The sequence below is a fragment of the Oncorhynchus nerka genome, unplaced genomic scaffold, assembly GCF_034236695.1.
Source record: "Oncorhynchus nerka isolate Pitt River unplaced genomic scaffold, Oner_Uvic_2.0 unplaced_scaffold_423, whole genome shotgun sequence".
In the NCBI taxonomy this organism is placed as follows: domain Eukaryota; kingdom Metazoa; phylum Chordata; class Actinopteri; order Salmoniformes; family Salmonidae; genus Oncorhynchus; species Oncorhynchus nerka.
In genome coordinates, this window is record NW_027040490.1 from 515,237 (window position 1) to 540,236 (window position 25,000).

The following is a 25,000-nucleotide window of genomic DNA, read 5'->3' on the forward strand; positions in this document are numbered from 1 at the left end:
GACTGGCCCTCCAGACCTCTAGTACTAACCAGACTGGCCCTCCAGTACTAACCAGACTGACCCTCCAGTACTAACCAGACTGGCCCTCCAGACCTCTAGTACTAACCAGACTGACCCTCCAGTACTAACCAGACTGGCCCTCCAGACCTCCAGTACTAACCAGACTGGCCCTCCAGACCTCTAGTACTAACCAGACTGACCCTCCAGTACTAACCAGACTGGCCCTCCAGACCTCCAGTACTAACCAGACTGACCCTCCAGACCTCCAGTACTAACCAGACTGACCCTCCAGACCTCCAGTACTAACCAGACTGACCCTCCAGACCCTCCAGTACTAACCAGATTGACCCTCCAGTACTAACCAAATTGACCCTCCAGACCTCCAGTACTAACCAGACTGACCCTCCAGACCTCTAGTACTAACCAGACTGACCCTCCAGTACTAACCAGACTGACCCTCCAGTACTAATACAGACTGGCCCTCCAGACCTCCAGTACTAACCAGACTGGCCCTCCAGACCTCTAGTACTAACCAGACTGGCCCTCCAGTACTAACCAGACTGACCCTCCAGTACTAACCAGACTGGCCCTCCAGACCTCTAGTACTAACCAGACTGACCCTCCAGTACTAACCAGACTGGCCCTCCAGACCTCCAGTACTAACCAGACTGGCCCTCCAGACCTCTAGTACTAACCAGACTGACCCTCCAGTACTAACCAGACTGGCCCTCCAGACCTCCAGTACTAACCAGACTGACCCTCCAGACCTCCAGTACTAACCAGACTGACCCTCCAGACCTCCAGTACTAACCAGACTGACCCTCCAGACCCTCCAGTACTAACCAGATTGACCCTCCAGTACTAACCAAATTGACCCTCCAGACCTCCAGTACTAACCAGACTGACCCTCCAGACCTCTAGTACTAACCAGACTGACCCTCCAGTACTAACCAGACTGACCCTCTAGACCTCCAGTACTAACCAGACTGACCCTCCAGACCTCCAGTACTAACCAGACTGACCCTCCAGTACTAACCAGACTGACCCTCCAGTACTAACCGGACTGACCCTCCAGTACTAACCAGACTGACTCTCCAGACCTCCAGTACTAACCAGACTGACCCTCCAGTACTAACCAGACTGACCCTCCAGTACTAACCAGACTGACCCCCAGTACTAACCAGACTGACCCTCCAGACCTCCAGTACTAACCAGACTGACCCTCCAGTACTAACCAGACTGACCCTCTAGTACTAACCAGACTGACCCTCCAGACCTCCAGTACTAACCGGACTGACCCTCCAGTACTAACCAGACTGACCTCCAGTACTAACCAGACTGACCCTCCAGACCTCCAGTACTAACCAGACTGACCCTCCAGTACTAACCAGACTGACCCTCCAGTACTAACCGGACTGACCCTCCAGTACTAACCAGACTGTCTCTCCAGACCTCCAGTACTAACCAGACTGACCCTCCAGTACTAACCAGACTGACCCTCCAGTACTAACCAGACTGACCCCCAGTACTAACCAGCCTGACCCTCCAGACCTTCAGTACTAACCAGACTGACCCTCCAGTACTAACCAGACTTGCCCTCTAGTACTAACCAGACTGACCCCCAGACCTCCATAACTAACTAGAATGTGATGAATGATCATGATGTAATCTCCATAGTGATTAAAAATCATGATGTAATCTCCATAGTGATTAATGATCATTATGTAATCTCCATAGTGATTAATGATCATGATGTAATCTCCATAGTGATTAATGATATTTTATCCAAACTAACGGTTTTGTCTAATGGTCAGTGATTCATCTCATTCTTATCCCTATTCAGGCAATGACAGGCTTTGTGTGTCTCTGTGTGCCCTTGAGCCTGTGTGTGTGTGTGTTTTCCCCTGTCTCTGTGTGTGTGTGTGTGTGTGTGTGTGTGTTCCCCTGTCTCTGTGTGTGTGTGTGTGTGTGTGTGTTCCCCTGTCTCTGTGTGTGTGTGTGTGTGTGTTCCCCTGTCTCTGTGTGTGTGTGTGTGTGTTTTCCCCTGTCTGTGTGTGTGTGTGTGTTTTTCCCCTGTCTCTGTGTGTGTGTGTGTGTTCCCCTGTCTCTGTGTGTGTGTGTGTGTTTTGTGTGTGTGTTCCCTGTCTCTGTGTGTGTGTGTGTGTTTCCCCTGTCTCTGTGTGTGTGTGTGTGTTGTGTGTTTTCCCCTGTCTCTGTGTGTGTGTGTGTGTGTGTGTGTGTTGTTTTTTTCCCTGTCTCTGTGAGTGTGTGTGTGTGTGTGTTCCCCTGTCTCTGTGTGTGTGTGTGTGTGTGTGTGTGTGTGTGTGTGTGTGTGTGTTCCCCTGTCTCTGTGTGTGTGTGTGTGTTCCCCTGTCTCTGTGTGTGTGTGTGTGTGTGTGTTTTTCCCTGTCTCTGTGTGTGTGTGTGTGTGTGTGTGTTCCCCTGTCTCTGTGTGTGTGTGTGTGTGTGTGTTCCCCTGTCTCTGTGTGTGTGTGTGTGTGTTCCCCTGTCTCTGTGTGTGTGTGTGTGTTCCCCTGTCTCTGTGTGTGTGTGTGTGTGTGTGTTCCCCTGTCTCTGTGTGTGTGTGTGTGTGTGTGTTCCCCTGTCTCTGTGTGTGTGTGTGTGCTCCCTGTCTCTGTGTGTGTGTGTGTTTTCCCCTGTCTCTCTGTGTGTGTGTGTGTGTGTGTGTTCCCCTGTCTCTGTGTGTGTGTGTGTGTGTTCCCCTGTCTCTGTGTGTGTGTGTGTGTGTGTGTGTGTTTTCCCCTGTCTGTGTGTGTGTGTGTGTGTGTGTGTTCCCTGTCTCTGTGTGTGTGTGTGTGTTTTCCCTGTCTCTCTGTGTGTGTGTGTGTGTGTGTGTGTGTGTGTCTGTGTGTGTGTGTTCCCCTGTCTCTGTGTGTGTGTGTGTGTGTTCCCCTGTCTCTGTGTGTGTGTGTGTGTGTTCCCTGTCTCTGTGTGTGTGTGTGTGTGTGTTTTCCCCTGTCTGTGTGTGTGTGTGTGTGTCTGTGTGTGTGTGTGTGTGTCCCCTGTCTCTGTGTGTGTGTGTTTTCCCTGTCTCTGTGTGTGTGTGTGTGTGTGTGTGTGTCTGTGTGTGTGTGTGTTCCCCTGTCTCTGTGTGTGTGTGTGTTCCCCTGTCTCTGTGTGTGTGTGTGTGTTCCCCTGTCTCTGTGTGTGTGTGTGTGTCCCCTGTCTGTGTGTGTGTGTGTGTGTGTGTGTGTGTCCCCTGTCTCTGTGTGTGTGTGTGTTTTTGTGTGTCTCTGTGTGTGTGTGTGTGTGTGTGTGTCCCCTGTCTCTGTGTGTGTGTGTGTGTGTGTGTGTGTGTGTGTGTTCCCCTGTCTCTGTGTGTGTGTGTGTGTTCCCCTGTCTGTGTGTGTGTGTGTGTGTGTTCCCTGTCTGTGTGTGTGTGTGTGTGTTCCCCTGTCTCTGTGTGTGTGTGTGTGTGTGTGTGTGTGTTCCCCTGTCTCTGTGTGTGTGTGTGTGTGTTCCCCTGTCTGTGTGTGTGTGTGTGTGTTCCCCTGTCTGTGTGTGTGTGTGTGTGTGTGTGTCCCCTGTCTCTGTGTGTGTGTGTGTGTTCCCCTGTCTCTGTGTGTGTGTGTGTTCCCCTGTCTCTGTGTGTGTGTGTGTGTTCCCCTGTCTGTGTGTGTGTGTGTGTGTGTGTGTTCCCCTGTCTCTGTGTGTGTGTGTGTTCCCCTGTCTCTGTGTGTGTGTGTGTGTTCCCCTGTCTGTGTGTGTGTGTGTGTTCCCCTGTCTCTGTGTGTGTGTGTCCCCTGTCTGTGTGTGTGTGTGTGTTTTTCCCCTGTCTCTGTGTGTGTATGTGTTCCCCTGTCTGTGTGTGTGTGTGTGTTTTTCCCCTGTCTCTGTGTGTGTGTGTGTGTGTTCCCCTGTCTCTGTGTGTGTGTGTGTTTCCCTGTCTCTGTGTGTGTGAGTGTGTGTGTGTGTGTGTTCCCTGTCTCTGTGTGTGTGTGTGTGTTCCCTGTCTCTGTGTGTGTGTGTGTGTGTGTGTGTTCCCTGTCTCTGTGTGTGTGTGTGTGTGTGTGTTTCCCTGTCTCTGTGTGTGTGTGTGTGTGTCCCCTGTCTCTGTGTGTGTGTGTGTGTTTTCCCTGTCTCTGTGTGTGTGTGTGTGTGTGTGTGTGTGTCCCTGTCTCTGTGTGTGTGTGTGTGTGTGTTCCCCTGTCTCTGTGTGTGTGTGTGTCCCTGTCTCTGTGTGTGTGTGTGTGTGTGTTGTTCCCTGTCTCTCTGTGTGTGTGTGTGTTCCCCTGTCTCTGTGTGTGTGTGTGTGTGTTCCCCTGTCTCTGTGTGTGTGTGTGTTTTCCCCTGTCTCTGTGTGTGTGTGTGTGTTTTCCCCTGTCTCTGTGTGTGTGTGTGTGTGTTTCCCCTGTCTCTGTGTGTGTGTGTGTGTCCCCTGTCTCTGTGTGTGTGTGTGTTCCCCTGTCTCTGTGTGTGTGTGTGTGTTCCCTGTCTCTGTGTGTGTGTGTGTGTGTCCCCTGTCTCTGTGTGTGTGTGTGTTCCCCTGTCTCTGTGTGTGTGTGTGGCCCTGTCTCTGTGTGTGTGTGTGTTTGTGTGTGTCTGTGTGTCCCTCTGTGTGTGTGTGTGTGTGTATTCCCCTGTCTCTGTGTGTGTGTGTGTGTGTGTTTGTGTGTGTTTTCCCTGTCTGTGTGTGTGTGTGTGTGTGTGTGTGTGTTCCCTGTCTCTGTGTGTGTGTGTGTGTTTTCCCTGTCTCTCTGTGTGTGTGTGTGTGTGTGTCCCCTGTCTCTGTGTGTGTGTGTGTGTGTTCCCCTGTCTCTGTGTGTGTGTGTGTGTTTTCCCTGTCTCTCTGTGTGTGTGTGTGTGTGTGTGTGTGTGTTTCCCCTGTCTCTGTGTGTGTGTGTGTGTGTTCCCCTGTCTCTCTGTGTGTGTGTGTGTGTGTTCCCCTGTCTCTATGTGTGTGTGTGTTCCCCTGTCTGTGTGTGTGTGTGTGTGTTTTCCCCTGTCTCTGTGTGTGTGTGTGTGTGTTTTCCCCTGTCTCTGTGTGTGTGTGTGTGTGTGTGTGTGTGTTCCCCTGTCTCTGTGTGTGTGTGTGTGTTTTCCCCTGTCTCTGTGTGTGTGAGTGTGTGTGTGTGTTCCCCTGTCTCTGTGTGTGTGTGTGTGTTTTCCCCTGTCTCTGTGTGTGTGTGTGTGTGTTTTCCCCTGTCTCTGTGTGTGTGAGTGTGTGTGTGTGTTCCCCTGTCTCTGTGTGTGTGAGTGTGTGTGTGTGTGTGTGTGTGTGTTCCCCTGTCTCTGTGTGTGTATGTCCCCCTTCAACCTCTATCCTTTTAATAAAAGGCCCAACTCTCCTCTCTGTCGTAATCCTCCCTCTTGGTAATCCTGGGAGAGTAATATTGCTCTTTAATCCACATATTTTTATTTGCCCCTATTCCCCTCTTGGCGTCTTTTATTTGTCCCTCTTCCTCTCTTACAGTCTTTTATTTGTCCCTCTTCCTCTCTTACTGTCTTTTATTTGTCCCTCTTACCCTCTTACAGTCTTTTATTTGTCCCTCTTCCTCTCTTACAGTCTTTTATTTGTCCCTCTTCCTCTCTTCCTCTCTTCCTCTCTTACTGTCTTTTATTTGTCCCTCTTCCTCTCTTCCCCTCTTCCTCTCTTACAGTCTTTTATTTGTCCCTCTTCCTCTCTTCCCCTCTTCCTCTCTTACTGTCTTTTATTTGTCCCTCTTCCTCTCTTACTGTCTTTTATTTGTCCCTCTTCCTCTCTTACTGTCTTTTATTTGTCCCTCTTCCTCTCTTCCTCTCTTATAGTCTTTTATTTGTCCCTCTTCCTCTCTTACAGTCTTTTATTTGTCCCTCTTCCCCTCTTCCTCTCTTACAGTCTTTTATTTGTCCCTCTTCCTCTCTTCCAGTATTTTATTTGTCCCTCTTCCTCTCTTACAGTCTTTTATTTGTCCCTCTTCCCCTCTTCCTCTCTTCCAGTCTTTTATTTGTCCCTCTTCCTCTCTTCCAGTATTTTATTTGTCCCTCTTCCTCTCTTACAGTCTTTTATTTGTCCCTCTTCCCCTCTTCCTCTCTTACAGTCTATTATTTGTCCCTCTTCCTCTCTTCCTCTCTTACAGTCTTTTATTTGTCCCTCTTCCTCTCTTACAGTCTTTTATTTGTCCCTCTTCCTCTCTTCCCCTCTTACAGTCTTTATTTGTCCCTCTTCCTCTCTTCCTCTCTTACAGTCTTTTATTTGTCCCTCTTCCCCTCTTCCTCTCTTCCAGTCTTTTATTTGTCCCTCTTCCCCTCTTCCTCTCTTCCAGTCTTTTATTTGTCCCTCTTCCTCTCTTCCTCTCTTACAGTCTTTTATTTGTCCCTCTTCCCCTCTTCCTCTCTTCCAGTCTTTTATTTGTCCCTCTTCCCTTCTTCCTCTCTTACTGTCTTTTATTTGTCCCTCTTCCTCTCTTCCTCTCTTACAGTCTTTTATTTGTCCCTCTTCCTCTCTTCCTCTCTTCCCCTCTTCCTCTCTTCCCCTCTTCCTCTCTTCCTCTCTTCCCCTCTTCCCCTCTTCCCCTCTTCCTCTCTTCCCCTCTTCCTCTCTTTCCCTCTTCCTCTCTTCCTCTCTTCCCCTCTTCCTCTCTTCCCCTCTTCCTCTCTTCCCCTCTTCCTCTCTTCCTCTCTTCCCTGTTCCTCTCTTCCTCTCTTCCCCTCTTCCCTCTTCCTCTCTTCCTCTCTTCCCCTCTTCCCCTCTTCCTCTCTTCCCCTCTTCCTCTCTTCCCTCTTCCTCTCTTCCTCTCTTCCCCTCTTCCTCTCTTCTCCTCTTCCTCTCTTCCTCTCTTCCCCTCTTCCTCTCTTCCCCTCTTCCTCTCTTCCCCTCTTCCTCTCTTCCCTCTTCCCCTCTTCCTCTCTTCCCCTCTTCCCCTCTTCCCTCTTCCTCTCTTCCCCTCTTCCTCTCTTCCCCTCTTCCCCTCTTCCCCTCTTCCCCTCTTCCTCTCTTCCCCTCTTCCCCTCTTCCTCTCTTCCCCTCTTCCTCTCTTCCTCTCTTCCCCTCTTCCTCTCTTCCTCTCTTCCTCTCTTCCCCTCTTCCTCTCCTCCTCTCTTCCTGTCTTACAGTATACTCCCCAGTTTACTCCTTCTGCTCCCCAGTTTACTCCTTCTACTCCCCAGTTTACTCCTTCTACTCCCCAGTTTACTCCTTCTACCCAGTTTACTCCTTCTACTCCCCAGTTTACTCCTTCTACTACTAGTTTCATGGTATCTAATTTGAGGTTCCAGTCTTGTCTCAACGCTACAACACCCGTCCGGACTCGGCAGAGAGAAACGCGTCCTCCGATACACAACCCAACCACCAAGCCTCACTGCTTCTTGACGCAGCGCTCATCCAACCCGGAAGCCGGCCGCACCAATGTGTCGGAGGAAACACCGTACACCTGGCGACCTTGGTTAGCGCGCACTGCGCCCGGCCCGCCACAGGAGTCGCTGGTGCGCGGTGAGACAAGGATATCCCTACCGGCCAACCCCTCCCTAACCCGGACGACGCTAGGCCAATTGTGCGTCGCCCCATGGACCTCCCGGTCGCGGCCGGCTGCGACAGAGCCTGGGCTCAAACCCAGAGTCTCTGGTGGCACAGCTAGCACTGTGCTCTAGACCACTGCGCCACCCGGGAGGCCCCAAACTACATTGTTATTCATTACAGGACCAACTGTACCCTACAGTTGATGTGTGTCTGTGTGTGTGCACGTGTGTGTGCGTGTGTGTGTGGTACACTCTTAACACCCCTAAAGGGTTCTGCTGTCCCCATAGGAGAACCCCTTTTTGGTTCCAGGTAGAACCCATCTTTGCTTTGAAAAAATGGTTTTTCTGGTACCAAGAAGGGTTGTTACCATAATCTCTCTGCCTGATGGTAGTATGTGGACATATCGTGCTGCCATGTGATCTGCTCGGTCAAAGGATCAGCGATCACCTGTGTGTGTGTGTGTGTGTGTCTGTCTGTCTGTCTGTGAGTGTGTGTGTGTGTGTGTGTGTGTGTGTGTGTGTGTGTGTTGTAGGCTAGTACATTAGCTAAATGAATAAGCCAGGTGGTGAGATGGATACAGGGATCTGTTTGTCCCTCTCTCACAGTTCACCCGGACAGAGGATTAAGTCTGGTGTGTGTGCCCTGTGTGTGTGTGTGTTAGAGAGGTATCTGTGTGTGTTAGAGTTCTCTGTGTGTGTTAGAGTTATCTGTGTGTTAGAGGTCTCTGTGTGTTAGAGAGGTATCTGTGTGTGTTAGAGAGGTCTCTGTGTGTGTTAGAGGTCTCTGTGTGTTAGAGAGGTCTCTGTGTGTGTTAGAGAGGTCTCTGTGTGTGTTAGAGAGGTCTGTGTGTGTGTTAGAGAGGTCTCTGTGTGTGTTAGAGAGGTCTCTGTGTATGTTAGAGAGGTCTCTGTGTATGTTAGAGAGGTCTCTGTGTGTTAGAGAGGTCTCTGTGTGTTAGAGAGGTCTCTGTGTGTTAGAGAGGTCTCTGTGTGTTAGAGAGGTCTCTGTGTGTGTTAGAGAGGTCTCTGTGTGTGTTAGAGAGGTCTCTGTGTGTGTTAGAGAGGTCTCTGTGTATGTTAGAGAGGTCTCTGTGTATGTTAGAGAGGTCTCTGTGTGTGTTAGAGAGGTCTCTGTGTGTTAGAGAGGTCTCTGTGTGTTAGAGAGGTCTCTGTGTGTTAGAGAGGTCTCTGTGTGTTAGAGAGGTCTCTGTGTGTGTTAGAGAGGTCTCTGTGTGTGTTAGAGGTCTCTGTGTGTGTTAGAGTTCTCTGTGTGTGTTAGAGGTCTCTGTGCGTTAGAGAGGTCTCTGTGTGTTAGAGAGGTCTCTGTGTGTGTTAGAGAGGTCTCTGTGTGTTAGAGAGGTATCTGTGTGTTAGAGAGGTATCTGTGTGTTAGAGAGGATTCTGTCTGTTAGAGAGGACTCTGTGTGTGTTAGAGAGGATTCTGTCTGTTAGAGAGGACTCTGTGTGTTAGAGAGGACTCTGTGTGTTAGAGAGGTCGCTGTGTGTATCAGAGAGATCTATGTGTGTTAGAGAGGTCGCTGTGTGTTAGAGAGGTCTCTGTGTGTTAGAGAGGTCTCTGTGTGTTAGAGAGATCTATGTGTGTTAGAGAGGTCTCTGTGTGTGTTAGAGAGGTCTGTGTGTGTTAGAGAGGTCTCTGTGTGTTAGAGAGGTCGCTGTGTGTATCAGAGAGATCTATGTGTGTTAGAGAGGTCTGTGTGTTAGAGAGGTCGCTGTGTGTATCAGAGAGGCCTCTGTGTGTTAGAAAGGTCTGTGTGTTAGAGAGGTCGCTGTGTGTATCAGAGAGGCCTCTGTGTGTTAGAGAGGTCTGTGTGTTAGAGAGGTCTGTGTGTTAGAGAGGTCTGTGTGTGTTAGAGAGGTCTGTGTGTTAGAGAGTGACCAGAGTAGGTCTATCATGGAAAGCTGTAAAACATCCCACAAACATAAAATACCTGATTCTATTGGTTCCATAGGGCAGGGGACCCCCATTCCATTGGTTTATACAACTACTGGCATAGGGTGTTATAGTGGTTCTATTGGTTCCATAGGGTGTTATAGTGGTTATATTGGTTCCATAGGGTGTTATAGTGGTTATATTGGTTCCATATGGTGTTATAGTGGTTATATTGGTTCCATAGGGTGTTATAGTGGTTATATTGGTTCCATAGGGTGTTATAGTGGTTATATTGGTTCCATAGGGTGTTATAGTGGTTATATTGGTTCCATATGGTGTTATAGTGGTTCTATTGGTTCCATAGGGTGTTATAGTGGTTCTATTGGTTCCATATGGTGTTATAGTGGTTCTATTGGTTCCATAGGGTGTTATAGGGGTTCTATTGGTTCCATAGGGCAGGGGACCCCAATTCCATTGGTTTATACAACTACTGGCATAGGGTGTTATAGTGGTTCTATTGGGTCCATAGAGTGTTATAGTGGTTCTATTGGTTCCATAGGATGTTATAGTGGTTCTATTGGTTCCATAGGATGTTATAGTGGTTCTATTGGTTCCATAGGGTGTTATAGTGGTTATATTGGTTCCATAGGATGTTATTGTGATTCTATTAGTTCCATAGGATGTTATAGTGGTTCTATTGGTTCCATAGGATGTTATAGTGGTTCCATTGGTTCCATAGGGTGTTATAGTGGTTCTATTGGTTCCATAGGGTGTTATAGTGGTTATATTGGTTCCATAGGGTGTTATAGTGGTTCTATTGGTTCCATAGGGTGTTATAGTGGTTCTATTGGTTCCATATGGTGTTATAGTGGTTCTATTGGTTCCATAGGGTGTTATAGTGGTTATATTGGTTCCATATGGTGTTATAGTGGTTCTATTGGTTCCATAGGGTGTTATAGGGGTTCTATTGGTTCCATAGGGCAGGGGACCCCAATTCCATTGGTTTATACAACTACTGGCATAGGGTGTTATAGTGGTTCTATTGGGTCCATAGAGTGTTATAGTGGTTCTATTGGTTCCATAGGATGTTATAGTGGTTCTATTGGTTCCATAGGATGTTATAGTGGTTCTATTGGTTCCATAGGGTGTTATAGTGGTTATATTGGTTCCATAGGATGTTATTGTGATTCTATTAGTTCCATAGGATGTTATAGTGGTTCTATTGGTTCCATAGGATGTTATAGTGGTTATATTGGTTCCATAGGGTGTTATAGTGGTTCTATTGGTTCCATAGGGTGTTATTGTGGTTCTATTGGTTCCATAGGGTGTTATAGTGGTTATATTTGTTCCATAGGGTGTTATTGTGCTTCTATTGGTTCCATAGGGTGTTATTGTGATTCTATTGGTTCCATAGGGTGTTATAGTGGTTCTATTGGTTCCATAGGGTGTTATAGTGGTTCTATTTGTTCCATATGGTGTCATTGTGGTTATATTGGTTCCATAGGGTGTTAAAGTGGTTCTATTGGTTCCATAGGGTGTTATTGTGGTTATATTGGTTCCATAGGGTGTTATAGTGGTTCTATTGGTTCCATAGGGTGTTATTGTGGTTATATTGGTTCCATAGGTTGTTATTGTGGTGGTTCTGTTGGTTCAATAGGGAGTTATAGTGGTTCTATTGGTTCCATAGGGTGTTATAGTGGTTCTATTGGTTCCATAGGGTGTTATAGTGGTTATATTGGTTCCATAGGGTGTTATAGTGGTTCTATTGGTTCCATAGGGCAGGGGATTCCATTGGTTTATACAACTACTGGCATAGGGTGTTATTGTGGTGCTATTGGTTCCATAGGGTGTTATTGTGGTGCTATTGGTTCCATAGGGTGTTATTGTGGTGCTATTGGTTCCATAGGGTGTTATTGTGGTGCTATTGGTTCCATAGGGTGTTATTGTTGTTCTATTGGTTCCATAGGGTGTTATTGTGGTTCTATTGGTTCCATAGAGTGTTATAGTGGTTCTATTGGTTCCATAGGGTGTTATTGTGGTTCTATTGGTTCCATAGGGTGTTATAGTGGTTATATTTGTTCCATAGGGTGTTATTGTGCTTCTATTGGTTCCATAGGGTGTTATTGTGATTATATTGGTTCCATAGGGTGTTATAGTGGTTATATTGGTTCCATAGGATGTTATTGTGATTCTATTAGTTCCATAGGGTGTTATAGTGGTTATATTTGTTCCATAGGGTGTTATTGTGCTTCTATTGGTTCCATAGGGTGTTATTGTCATTCTATTGGTTCCATAGGGTGTTATAGTGGTTCTATTGGTTCCATAGGGTGTTATAGTGGTTCTATTTGTTCCATATGGTGTCATTGTGGTTATATTGGTTCCATAGGGTGTTAAAGTGGTTCTATTGGTTCCATAGGGTGTTATTGTGGTTATATTGGTTCCATAGGGTGTTATAGTGGTTCTATTGGTTCCATAGGGTGTTATTGTGGTTATATTGGTTCCATAGGTTGTTATTGTGGTGGTTCTGTTGGTTCAATAGGGAGTTATAGTGGTTCTATTGGTTCCATAGGGTGTTATAGTGGTTATATTGGTTCCATAGGGTGTTATAGTGGTTCTATTGGTTCCATATGGTGTTATTGTGGTTATATTGGTTCCATAGGTTGTTATTGTGGTGGTTCTGTTGGTTCAATAGGGAGTTATAGTGGTTCTATTGGTTCAATAGGGAGTTATAGTGGTTCTATTGGTTCTATAGGGTGTTATTGTGGTTATATTGGTTCCATAGGGTGTTATTGTGATTCTATTGGTTCCATAGGGTGTTATAGTGGTTCTATTGGTTCCATAGGGTGTTATAGTGGTTCTATTGGTTCGATAGGGTGTTATAGTGGTTCTATTGGTTCCATATGGTGTTATAGTGGTTCTATTGGATCCATAGGGTGTTATAGTGGTTCTATTGGTTCCATAGGGTGTTATAGTGGTTATATTGGTTCCATATGGTGTTATTGTGGTTCTATTGGTTCCATAGGGTGTTATAGTGGTTCTATTGGTTCCATAGGGCAGGGGACCCCAATTCCATTGGTTTATACAACTACTGGCATAGGGTGTTATAGTGGTTATATTGGTTCCATAGGGTGTTATAGTGGTTCTATTGGTTCCATAGAGTTTTATAGTGGTACTATTGGTTCCATAGGGCAGGGGACCCCCATTCCATTGGTTTATACAACTACTGGCATAGGGTGTTATAGTGGTTCTATTGGTTCCATAGAGTGTTATAGTGGTTCTATTGGTTCCATATGGTGTTATAGTGGTTCTATTGTTTCCATAGGGGTGTTATTGTGGTTCTATTGGTTCCATAGGGTGTTATAGTGGTTCTATTGGTTCCATAGGGTGTTATAGTGGTTCTATTGGTTCAATAGGATGTTATAGTGGTTCTATTGGTTCCATAGGGTGTTATAGTGGTTCTATTGGTTCCATAGGATGTTATAGTGGTTCTATTGGTTCCGTATGGTGTTATAGTGGTTCTATTGGTTCCATAGGATGTTATAGTGGTTCTATTGGTTCCATAGGGTGTTATAGTGGTTCTATTGGTTCCATAGGGTGTTATAGTGGTTCTATTGGTTCCATAGGGTGTTATAGTGGTTCTATTGGTTCCATAGGGCAGGGGATTCCATTGGTTTATACAACTACTGGCATAGGGTGTTATTGTGGTGCTATTGGTTCCATAGGGTGTTATTGTGGTGCTATTGGTTCCATAGGGTGTTATTGTGGTGCTATTGGTTCCATAGGGTGTTATTGTGGTGCTATTGGTTCCATAGGGTGTTATTGTTGTTCTATTGGTTCCATAGGGTGTTATTGTGGTTCTATTGGTTCCATAGGGTGTTATAGTGGTTATATTTGTTCCATAGGGTGTTATTGTGCTTCTATTGGTTCCATAGGGTGTTATTGTGATTCTATTGGTTCCATAGGGTGTTATAGTGGTTCTATTGGTTCCATAGAGTGTTATAGTGGTTCTATTGGTTCCATATGGTGTTATAGTGGTTCTATTGTTTCCATAGGGGTGTTATTGTGGTTCTATTGGTTCCATAGGGTGTTATAGTGGTTCTATTGGTTCCATAGGGTGTTATAGTGGTTCTATTGGTTCCATAGGATGTTATAGTGGTTCTATTGGTTCCATAGGGTGTTATAGTGGTTCTATTGGTTCCATAGGATGTTATAGTGGTTCTATTGGTTCCATATGGTGTTATAGTGGTTCTATTGGTTCCATAGGATGTTATAGTGGTTCTATTGGTTCCATAGGGTGTTATAGTGGTTCTATTGGTTCCATAGGGTGTTATAGTGGTTCTATTGGTTCCATAGGGTGTTATAGTGGTTCTATTGGTTCCATAGGGCAGGGGATTCCATTGGTTTATACAACTACTGGCATAGGGTGTTATTGTGGTGCTATTGGTTCCATAGGGTGTTATTGTGGTGCTATTGGTTCCATAGGGTGTTATTGTGGTGCTATTGGTTCCATAGGGTGTTATTGTGGTGCTATTGGTTCCATAGGGTGTTATTGTTGTTCTATTGGTTCCATAGGGTGTTATTGTGGTTCTATTGGTTCCATAGGGTGTTATAGTGGTTATATTTGTTCCATAGGGTGTTATTGTGCTTCTATTGGTTCCATAGGGTGTTATTGTGATTCTATTGGTTCCATAGGGTGTTATAGTGGTTCTATTGGTTCCATAGGGTGTTATAGTGGTTCTATTGGTTCCATATGGTGTCATTGTGGTTATATTGGTTCCATAGGGTGTTAAAGTGGTTCTATTGGTTCCATAGGGTGTTATTGTGGTTCTATTGGTTCCATAGGGTGTTATAGTGGTTCTATTGGTTCCATAGGGTGTTATTGTGGTTATATTGGTTCCATGGGGTGTTATTGTGGTGGTTCTATTGGTTCAATAGGGAGTTATAGTGGTTCTGTTGGTTCTATAGGGTGTTATTGTGGTTATATTGGTTCCATAGGGTGTTATTGTGGTTATATTGGTTCCATAGGGTGTCATTGTGATTCTAGTCCTGTTCTTAATGCTGGGGACAGTTTCCCAGACACAGATTACACATGGTCCTGTTATTAATGCTGGCGGGCAGTTTCCCAGACACAGATTACACATGGTCCTGTTCTTAATGCTGGGGCCAGTTTCCCAGACACAGATTAGTCCTGTTCTTAATGCTGGGGGCCAGTTTCCCAGACACAGATTAGTCCTGTTCTTAATGCTGGGGGGGAAGTTTCCCAGACACAGATTAGTCCTGTTCTTAATGCTGGGGCCAGTTTCCCAGACACAGATTAGTCCTGTTCTTAATGCTGGGGGACAGTTTCCCAGACACAGATTAGTCCTGTTCTTAATGCTGGGGGCCAGTTTCCCAGACACAGATTAGTCCTGTTCTTAATGCTGGGCCCAGTTTCCCAGACACAGATTAGTCCTAGTCCTGTTCTTAATGCTGGGGGCCAGTTTCCCAGACACAGATTAGTCCTGTTCTTAATGCTGGGGGCCAGTTTCCCAGACACAGATTAATCCTGTTCTTAATGCTGGCGGACAGTTTCCCAGACACAGATTAGTCCTGGTCCTGTTATTAATGCTGGGGCCAGTTTCCCAGACACAGATTAGTCCTAGTCCTGTTCTTAATGCTGGGGGCCAGTTTCCCAGACACAGATTAGTCCTGTTCTTAATGCTGGTGCCAGTTTCCCAGACACAGATTAGTCCGAGTCCTGTTCTTAATGCTGGGGGCCAGTTTCCCAGACACAGATTAGTCCTGTTCTTAATGCTGGTGCCAGTTTCCCAGACACAGATTAGTCCTGTTCTTAATGCTGGTGCCAGTTTCCCAGACACAGATTAATCCTGTTCTTAATGCTGGCGGACAGTTTCCCAGACACAGATTAGTCCTGGTCCTGTTATTAATGCTGGGGCCAGTTTCCCAGACACAGATTAGTCCTAGTCCTGTTCTTAATGCTGGGGGCCAGTTTCCCAGACACAGATTAGTCCTGTTCTTAATGCTGGTGCCAGTTTCCCAGACACAGATTAGTCCGAGTCCTGTTCTTAATGCTGGTGCCAGTTTCCCAGACACAGATTAGTCCTGTTCTTAATGCTGGTGCCAGTTTCCCAGACACAGATTAGTCCTGTTCTTAATGCTGGGGCCAGTTTCCCAGACACAGATTAGTCCTGTTCTTAATGCTGGGGCCAGTTTCCCAGACACAGATTAGTCCTGTTCTTAATGCTGGTGCCAGTTTCCCAGACACAGATTAGTCCTAGTCCTGTTCTTAATGCTGGGGCCAGTTTCCCAGACACAGATTACACATGGTCCTGTTCTTAAAAGCACTTTCAGTAGAGAATCTCTATGGCGAATGCTTTTTAGTCCAAGTCAGGGCTTAATATGTGTCTATGAATCAGCCACAAATTATTTGGAATATTTGAAATAGTATTTGAACCAAGGACTGTCCACAACATTTCTGCCATCTAGGTTTACGTCAGTGAGGACCAACCAGGTCCGTCCCTGAAACTGAGATATATTTTGTTGCACTCCATTTCCTGGTACAGAAATGACCAGGTATTTGAAACCTGATATTGAACTGCTGGCCAATGAAAGGGCATGGTGTGTCACATGATTATGACTGAGTTGACCTGACAGAGTGTTATCAGCTGAGGTTCATCTTTGCTCTTTGAAGCCTTCTAAGTATGTGCTCTATCAAACTCTATGACCCCCTGTTCTCCTTTCTGAGACACACCTCCTCCTTCCAGGCGACTCTAACACACTGTGTGTGCTCTATCAAACTCTATGACCCCCTGTTCTCCTTTCTGAGACACACCTCCTCCTTCCAGGTGACTCTAACACACTGTGTGTGCTCTATCAAACTCTATGACCCCTGTTCTCCTTTCTGAGACACACCTCCTCCTTCCAGGTGACTCTAACACACTGTGTGTGCTCTATCAAACTCTATGACCCCCTGTTCTCCTTTCTGAGACACACCTCCTCCTTCCAGAAGAGTCTAACACACTGTGAGTGCTCTATCAAACTCTATGGCCCCGTGTTCTCCTTTCTGAGACACACCTCCTCCTTCCAGAAGAGTCTAACACACTGTGAGTGCTCTATCAAACTCTATGGCCCCGTGTTCTCCTTTCTGAGACACACCTCCTCCTTCCAGAAGAGTCTAACACACTGTGAGTGCTCTATCAAACTCTATGGCCCCGTGTTCTCCTTTCTGAGACACACCTCCTCCTTCCAGGTGACTCTAACACACTGTGTGTGCTCTATCAAACTCTATGACCCCCTGTTCTCCTTTCTGAGACACGCCTCCTCCTTCCAGGCGACTCTAATCCACTGTGTGTGCTCTATCAAACTCTATGGCCCCGTGTTCTCCTTTCTGAGACACACCTCCTCCTTCCAGGCGACTCTAACACACTGTGTGTGCTCTATCAAACTCTATGGCCCCTGTCCGGAATGCAGACCGCTACGTTTCCCGTGACATTTTCAGAAGCTCCTAAATGTGTGTGTCCTTGATAGTCTCTGTGACAGTGCAGAAAGCCCGTACCCCATGGCTCTTTGGCATTTGAACGACTCACTGTGTGTGTACGTGCGTGTGTGTGTGTGTGTGTGTGTGGGGGGGGGGGGGATGAACAGAGACAGGGATAAGGGGAACACCTCTCTTTACTACAGTGGCATAGAAGGCTCCAGGACCAGCCAGGAGGGACAGTAGCTCCTCTCTCAACCCGACTGAGAGAGCCCGCAGGGGGGGCAGGAGAAGGCAGACAGGACCTTTAACATCCAAACCTCTGGAAGACCAGAAGAAGGAGAGATTACCAGACCAGAAGAAGAAGAGAGTAGCAGACCAGAAGAAGGAGAGATTACCAGACCAGAAGAAGAAGAGAGTAGCAGACCAGAAGAAGGAGAGATTACCAGACCAGAAGAAGAAGGTACCAGACCAGAAGAAGAAGAGAGTACCAGATTAGTAGAAGAAGAGAGTACCAGAACAGAAGAGAGTACTAGAACAGTAGAAGAAGAGAGTACCAGAACAGAAGAAGAAGAGATTACCAGAACAGTAGAAGAAGAGAGTACCAGACCAGAAGAAGAGAGTACTAGAACAGTAGAAGAAGAGAGTACCAGAACAGAAGAAGAGATTACCAGAACAGAAGAAAGAGAGATTACCAGACCAGAAGAAGAAGAGAGAAAATATAAAGAATAGAGGAGAAGAGTTTAGAAGTGAGATAGTCAGGTGGAGGAGAAGGAGGAGGAGAGGGCTGGGATTCCTCTCGCTCCTCTGGCTACACATGACAGGATGGATGAAGACGAGGACGAGGTGATGTGTGTGTGTGTGTGTGTGTGTGTGTTATCCTTTACAACAGCTGTACGTATATTATCCTTGTCTTCAGTTATCAGTGGATGTAGCTAGCTACCTGAGCCATGTTGACATCTTGTGTGTATCACAAACGGCACCCTGTTAAAAACCTGTTGAGTTTACAACTGATCCAGGATCTGTGCCGGAATTACGACAAAGACTCACGCTGTTGAGTTTACGACTGATCCAGGATCTGTGCTGTAATGCGACAAAGACTCACGCTGTTGGGTTTACAACTGATCCAGGATCTGTGCTGTATTACAACAAAGAAGCTGCAGCAACACAGCTGTTAGGTTGAATTGGCTAAATGTGACGACGTAGAGATTTAAAGCCAAAACTGAATAATAAGCCTATGCAAGAGGTGTCACTACAGTCCCTGGTTCGATTCCAGGCTGTAACACATCCGGCCGTCATTGTAAAAAAAGAAGAAGAAGCTTTTAAGTAATTGTTTTGAACATTGATCCGAATCACGGCTGGGTTGTGATACATCCTGGAATCGAACCAGGGACTGTAGTGACGCCTCTAGCACTAGAGATGCAGTGCCTTAGACCGCTGCGCCACTCGGGAGCCCAGTATTGACGCTCTATGTGATTTCATGACCTGCTCTGTGTTCCCTCTGAACATCGATCCGAATGCCTTGGTTCTTATGCTTGTAACTGACCTCAGATCTGTGTTCCCTTTCAACATTGATCCGAATGCCTTGGTTCTTATGCTCGTAACTGACCTCAGATCTGTGTCTCCTCTTGTTGTCTCATTGGTCTGTCTGAATGCCTATTGTGTAAGAAACACTGATCTCCAAATGAGTCATCTCCCTTGTGTTGCTAATGGACCATATTAGCTGTTGAATCTAAGCTGACCAGAGGATGTTTCCCCCGTTGCTGTTTAAGCTGAGTCGCTCACCTGTTATGTTTATGTTGTATGTCGGACATAGTACCCGTTGCTAGGTAACAGTCCGATACACCTGTTATGTTTATGTTGTATGTCGGACATAGTACCCGTTGCTAGGTAACAGTCCGATACACCTGTTATGTTTATGTTGTATGTCGGACATAGTACCCGTTGCTAGGTAACAGTCCGATACACCTGTTATGTTTATGTTGTATGTCGGACATAGTACCCGTTGCTAGTCCGATACACCTGTTATGTTTATGTTGTATGTCGGACATAGTACCCGTTGCTAGGTAACAGTCCGATACACCTGTTATGTTTATGTTGTATGTCGGACATAGTACCCGTTGCTAGGTAACAGTCCGATGTTATGTTTATGTTGTATGTCGGACATAGTACCCGTTGCTAGGTAACAGTCCGATACACCTGTTATGTTTATGTTGTATGTCGGACATAGTACCCGTTGCTAGGTAACAGTCCGATACACCTGTTATGTTTATGTTGTATGTCGGACATAGTACCCGTTGCTAGGTAACAGTCCGATACACCTGTTATGTTTATGTTGTATGTCGGACATAGTACCCGTTGCTAGGTAACAGTCCGATACACCTGTTATGTTTATGTTGTATGTCGGACATAGTACCCGTATTATGTTTATGTTGTATGTCGGACATAGTACCCGTTGCTAGGTAACAGTCCGATACACCTGTTATGTTATGTTGTACAGTACCCGTTGCTAGGTAACAGTCCGATACACCTGTTATGTTTATGTTGTATGTCGGACATAGTACCCGTTGCTAGGTAACAGTCCGATACACCTGTTATGTTTATGTTGTATGTCGGACATAGTACCCGTTGTTTAACAGTCCGATACACCTGTTATGTTTATGTTGTATGTCGGACATAGTACCCGTTGCTAGGTAACAGTCCGATACACCTGTTTTGTTTATGTTGTATGTCGGACATAGTACCCGTTGCTAGGTAACAGTCCGATACACCTGTTATGTTTATGTTGTATGTCGGACATAGTACCCGTTGCTAGGTAACAGTCTGATACACCTGTTATGTTTTACAACTGATTGTCTCCGTGTGGGTTTGGAGTGTTGCTACTTATTTAAAAATCCTACACTGTTATCTTTTTTTGGGGGGGGGATTGTTTATGTTGTATGTCGGACATGTTTTTAAGAAGTACCCGTTGCTAGGTAACAGTCCGATACACACGAGCTGAGATGAGAAGGACGTCTAATTGTTTCCTCTAGTTGAATGGGATAGACAACCGTTCTCTTGACAACCGTTCTCTTGATTCAGTTTGACTCTGTTGACATCCGGTGTCAGGAAATCCTGACTTCCGTTTCAACTTTTTTAAAGGTTTTTGATTGGTCTTCAAGCCCCCCCCCAAAAAGCACTAAAACAATAACACAGTCAAATATCTTCATGATATAAATAAATAAAATACACAGAAGTGAGCTGTGTTTGTTGTTGTGGAACGGGCTGAATATCTTGGCTCTCGTGTTACCGTCTAACTGACTCAGGTTGTCTACCAAATGGAAACCTATGGGGCCCATCTTATGTTTATCAACTGACTCCAGGCCTGTCTCTCTCTCTGTTATAGAATGATCTGTCGTAGTTATTAGGTTTAATAATCTAACCCTCCCAAATGGAAACCTATAGGGCCCTGGTCAAAAGTAGTGCACTACTACCCTATAGGGCCCTGGTCAAAAGTAGTGCACTATAAAGGGAACAAGGTTTTTATGTTTATATCACTGACCCGAGACCTGTGTTTCTGGTCATAGAACGGTCTGAATGCCTTCGTTTTTATGTTTATATCACTGACCTAAGACCTGTGTTTCTTGTTATAGAAGGGTTTGAATGCCTTAGTTCTTATGTTTATCAACTGACTCCAGGCCTGTCTCTCTGTCTCTCTGTTATAGAATGGTCAAAAGTAGTGCACTATAAAGGGAACAAGGTTCTTATGTTTATATCACTGACCTAAGACCTGTGTTTCTTGTCATAGAACAGTTTGAATGCCTTAGTTCTTATGTTTATCAACTGACTCCAGGCCTGTCTCTCTCTCTGTTACAGAATGGTCTGAATGCGCTGCACCTGGCAGCTAAGGAGGGCCATGAGGACCTGGTGGAAGAACTACTGGAGAGAGGCTCCGCCGTCGACTCTGCTACTAAGGTACAGGAAGTAAATGGCAGGAAGTAAACCCCAAATTCCAATTGAATAATTAGCTGTAGCTACTGTAGCTCGCTATCATACATGTCAGGAAGTAAACCCCAAATTCCAATTGAATAATAGAAAAAAATAGATATATTTTCAAATGACTTCTCAATAACCTGAAGCTATTTATGACATTTTTGGGGGGGGAGGGGGGGGGGGGTGCAAAAAAAACAGGTACAGCCTCAGTGTTCACAGTAAAAGTGTAACTTAAAGCAGCTACGGCCTCAGTGTTCACAGTAAAAGTGTAACTTAAAGCAGCTACGGCCTCAGTGTTCACAGTAAAACTGTAACTTAAAGCAGCTACAGCCTCAGTGTTCACAGTAAAACTGTAACTTAAAGCAGGTACAGCCTCAGTGTTCACAGTAAAACTGTAACTTAAAGCAGGTACAGCCTCAGTGTTCACAGTAAAACTGTAACTTAAAGCACCTACAGCCTCAGTGTTCACAGTAAAACTGTAACTTAAAGCAGCTACAGCCTCAGTGTTCACAGTAAAACTGTAACTTAAAGTAGCTCCAGCCTCAGTGTTCACAGTAAAACTGTAACTTAAAGCAGCTTCAGCCTCAGTGTTCACAGTAAAACTGTAACTTAAAGCAGCTACGGCCTCAGTGTTCACAGTAAAACTGTAACTTAAATCAGCTACAGCCTCAGTGTTCACAGTAAAAACTGTAACTTAAAGTAGCTCCAGCCTCAGTGTTCACAGTAAAACTGTAACTTAAAGCAGCTACGGCCTCAGTGTTCACAGTAAAAGTGCACCGGATGTTACATGGAATTTTCACAACGTTCAAGTTTGCACTCAGCAGACCTGAAATTTGCTCAGTGCTTGAATCCAACCTTTATTTCATCAGTAGTAAATTTGAATTGACCCCGACCTTAAAACATTTAGTTTGAATTGACCCCCTTAAAACATTTAGTTTGACCTTAAAACATTTAGTTTGAATTGATCCAGACCTTAAAACATTTAGTTTGAATTGATCCCGACCTTAAAACATTTAGTTTGAATTGATCCCGACCTTAAAACATTTAGTTTGAATTGACCCCGACCTTAAAACATTTAGTTTGAATTGATCTAGACCTTAAAACATTTAGTTTGAATTGATCCCGACCTTAAAACATTTAGTTTGAATTGATCCAGACCTTAAAACATTTAGTTTGAATTGATCCAGACCTTAAAACATTTAGTTTGAATTGATCCCGACCAGAGCTACTAGTTCCCCTTTGGGAACTCACCCCACCCCCCCTGAGCTGTAATGTGGCGCAGGGAACGCAAGAAATAATCCTAAAAATATTTAACCTCCACAGAATCGCTTGAAAAATGGCTCAAATGAAAGATAAAGAAGTTATTTATCTACCCAGCAAGTCAGATTTCTAAAATGTTTTACGGCGAAAACATAGCACATATTTATGTCCAACCACCACTGCATACATACCTCATTAGCTTAGCCAAGTAGGAAAAAATATGCAATCAACAAACGCAGGATTAAAAGAAAAATCATTTCACTAACCTTTTGAAATCTTCATCAGATGACAGTAATATAACATGTTACACAGTACATTCATTTCTTTTTCAATAATATGCAATATATATCCATAAATCTCTGTTTACAATTATGCATCGTTCAAAAAATGCTACTGCAATGTCAGGAGAAATAAATAGCTCCGGCAGATAACGTCAGCTAACAAGGAATACACATCATAAACTTTGACTAAATATGCATGTTTTACATATGTATGGCAAGATAAACTTCTTCTAAATGCAATTGCTATGTTACAATTATTTTTAACGTTACATTTGGCGTTTACTAGGCTATAATAGAGAGTCGGCGCTCTCATTTAGCATACTGACTCCTCTATCATGGAGTCGACAGAAACCCAAAATGAAGACGTAAATATTCCCTTACCATGGCTGTTCTTGCTTCAGAAGACGTGGAAGGGTTAATACTCACCAAGTTAGCGTTCAGTTTTCAAGTCTGTGTCTTTCCGTTCTCAAACTAGACACTTTTCGGTCGAAATGTATGCAAATTTCAAGTGGATGCGCACCAAAACGTCGAAAGTATACATTATATTTCGAGTAAACTTGTCAAACTATGTTTATAATTAAGCCTTAGCATGTTATAAAGGTCTACAGCAATCGTGAGGGCGAACAGATAAGCACACGTTGTTCAGTCCGTCCTGAGAGAAAGAGAGAAAATTTCCCAGCTCCCATTGGTGAAACTTTTTTGCGTCACCGGGACGTTTGGGCACGCTGAACGTCTCGTGAGCGCGCGATTCTCACAGTTACACGCCTCATCGAAAGCAGGCTTCACGCTGAAGACGTAGAAACTGTTTCCATGGTTATAGCTGTTTGGGAAGTGTGTATACGATGACGTCAAAGTGATGGCAACTTTTCCCATTACAAGAGAGACTTTGGGAGAATGCATGCCCTGAGACTTCTGCTTTAGCTAGAGACAAAATTTAAACGGTTTTATAAGCTTTAGAGTGTTTCCTATTCGATAATAATGTTTATATGCATATATTAGCAACTTTTGACAAAAATTTATCATGGTTTATATGGGTGCCGAATTCCTCCAGAAGGGGCAGTATTCAGGCCTGGCCCTAAGAGGTTAAAAACATTTAGTTTGAATTGACCCCGACCTTAAAACATTTAGTTTGAATTGACCCCGACCTTAAAACATTTAGTTTGAATTATTAATTTAATTCAAATTAAAAGAGCGCCCTCTATCTCGAAGAAGTTAAAACATTTAGTTTGAATTGACCCCGACCTTAAAACATTTGGTTTGAATTGACCCCACCTTAAAACATTTGGTTTGAATTGACCCCGACCTTAAAACATTTAGTTTGAATTGACCCCGACCATAAAACATTTAGTTTGAATTGACCCCGACCTTAAAACATTCAGTTTGAATTGATCCCGACCTTAAAACATTTAGTTTGAATTGATCCCGACCTTAAAACATTTAGTTTGAATTGACCCCGACCTTAAAACATTTAGTTTGAATTGACCCCGACCTTAAAACATTTAGTTTGAATTATTAATTTAATTCAACTTAAAAGAGCGCCCCCTATCTCGAAGAAGTTAAAACATTTAGTTTGAATTGACCCCGACCTTAAAACATTTAGTAGTATTGTATGTAGTTAGTAGTTAATTAGCCTGGTCCCAGATCTTTTAAGACAGAAATTCAGCTGTTGACGCTGCTGCTAAAGGTTCTGAGACCTTTAGAATATACTGAGGGTAGGGAGGGGGGGGGTGGAGAGAGAGGAAGAGAGAGAGGGGGATAGAGAGGGGGGTGGAAAGAGAGGTGGATAGAGTGGGGGGTGGAAAGAGAGGAAGAGAGAGGTGGAGAGAGAGGGGAGTGGAGAGAGAGGAAGAGAGAGAGGGGAGTGGAGAGAGAGGAAGAGAGAGAGGTGGAGAGAGAGGGTAGTAGAGAGAGAGGAAGAGAGAGAGGGGGATGGAAAGAGAGGTGGGGATCGAACGAGAGGAATTTGAAAACATTTCGAACGTTGATAAACTTTCATATGCTGTATGTTAGACAATAATATCGCAGTGTCCAATCACAGCAGCAGGACGTTTGGCCCGTTGCCATGACAAAAGGGCAACCAGTGGAACACAAACAACATTCTAAATATAGCCTGTATTTACCTGTTTATTCATTTTCCCTTTCATACTTCAACTACTTGCACACTGTTTACAACATTGTACATAGCCAATAATATAACATTTGAAATGTCTATAATGTCTAAATTTCTATATTATTTTAAAACTTTTGTGAGTGTAATGTTTACATATGTTTCTCTTGTTTACTTCACTTTTGTTTTTTGTCTTTTCCGTTTGCTTTGGCAACGTAAACATATGTTTCCCATGCCAATGAAGCCCTTTGAATTGAATTGAAACAGGGTTGGGGAGAGAGAGAGAGAGAGAGAGAACGGTGGAGCGAGGCCATTTATACTCTCTAGTACTCCGAAGAGGGAGGTATGGCGGGAGAGAGAGGATGAAAGCAGGATATCAGTGTCTCTAAAGTGTAAATCACTGCTAGGAATCCCACTCCATCTGGGTGTTGAGAGACAGAGAGAGACAGAGAGAGAGAGAGAGAGGGAGAGAGAGAGAGAGAGAGTTGGAGAGAGAGACAGAGACAGAGAGAGGTACAGAGACAGAGAGAGAGACAGAGAGAGAGAGAGAGAGAGAG

General features: G+C 44.8%; 1 protein-coding gene across 1 annotated transcript in view; it reads left to right on the forward strand.

The window, feature by feature from the left end:
• Positions 1–25,000, forward strand: part of LOC115127460 (ankyrin-2-like) — a 242,285-nt gene that overhangs the window by 31,637 nt on the left and 185,648 nt on the right. The window contains 1 exon segment of the mRNA XM_065017053.1: positions 20,679–20,777. Coding sequence (XP_064873125.1) covers positions 20,679–20,777 — 99 coding nt within the window.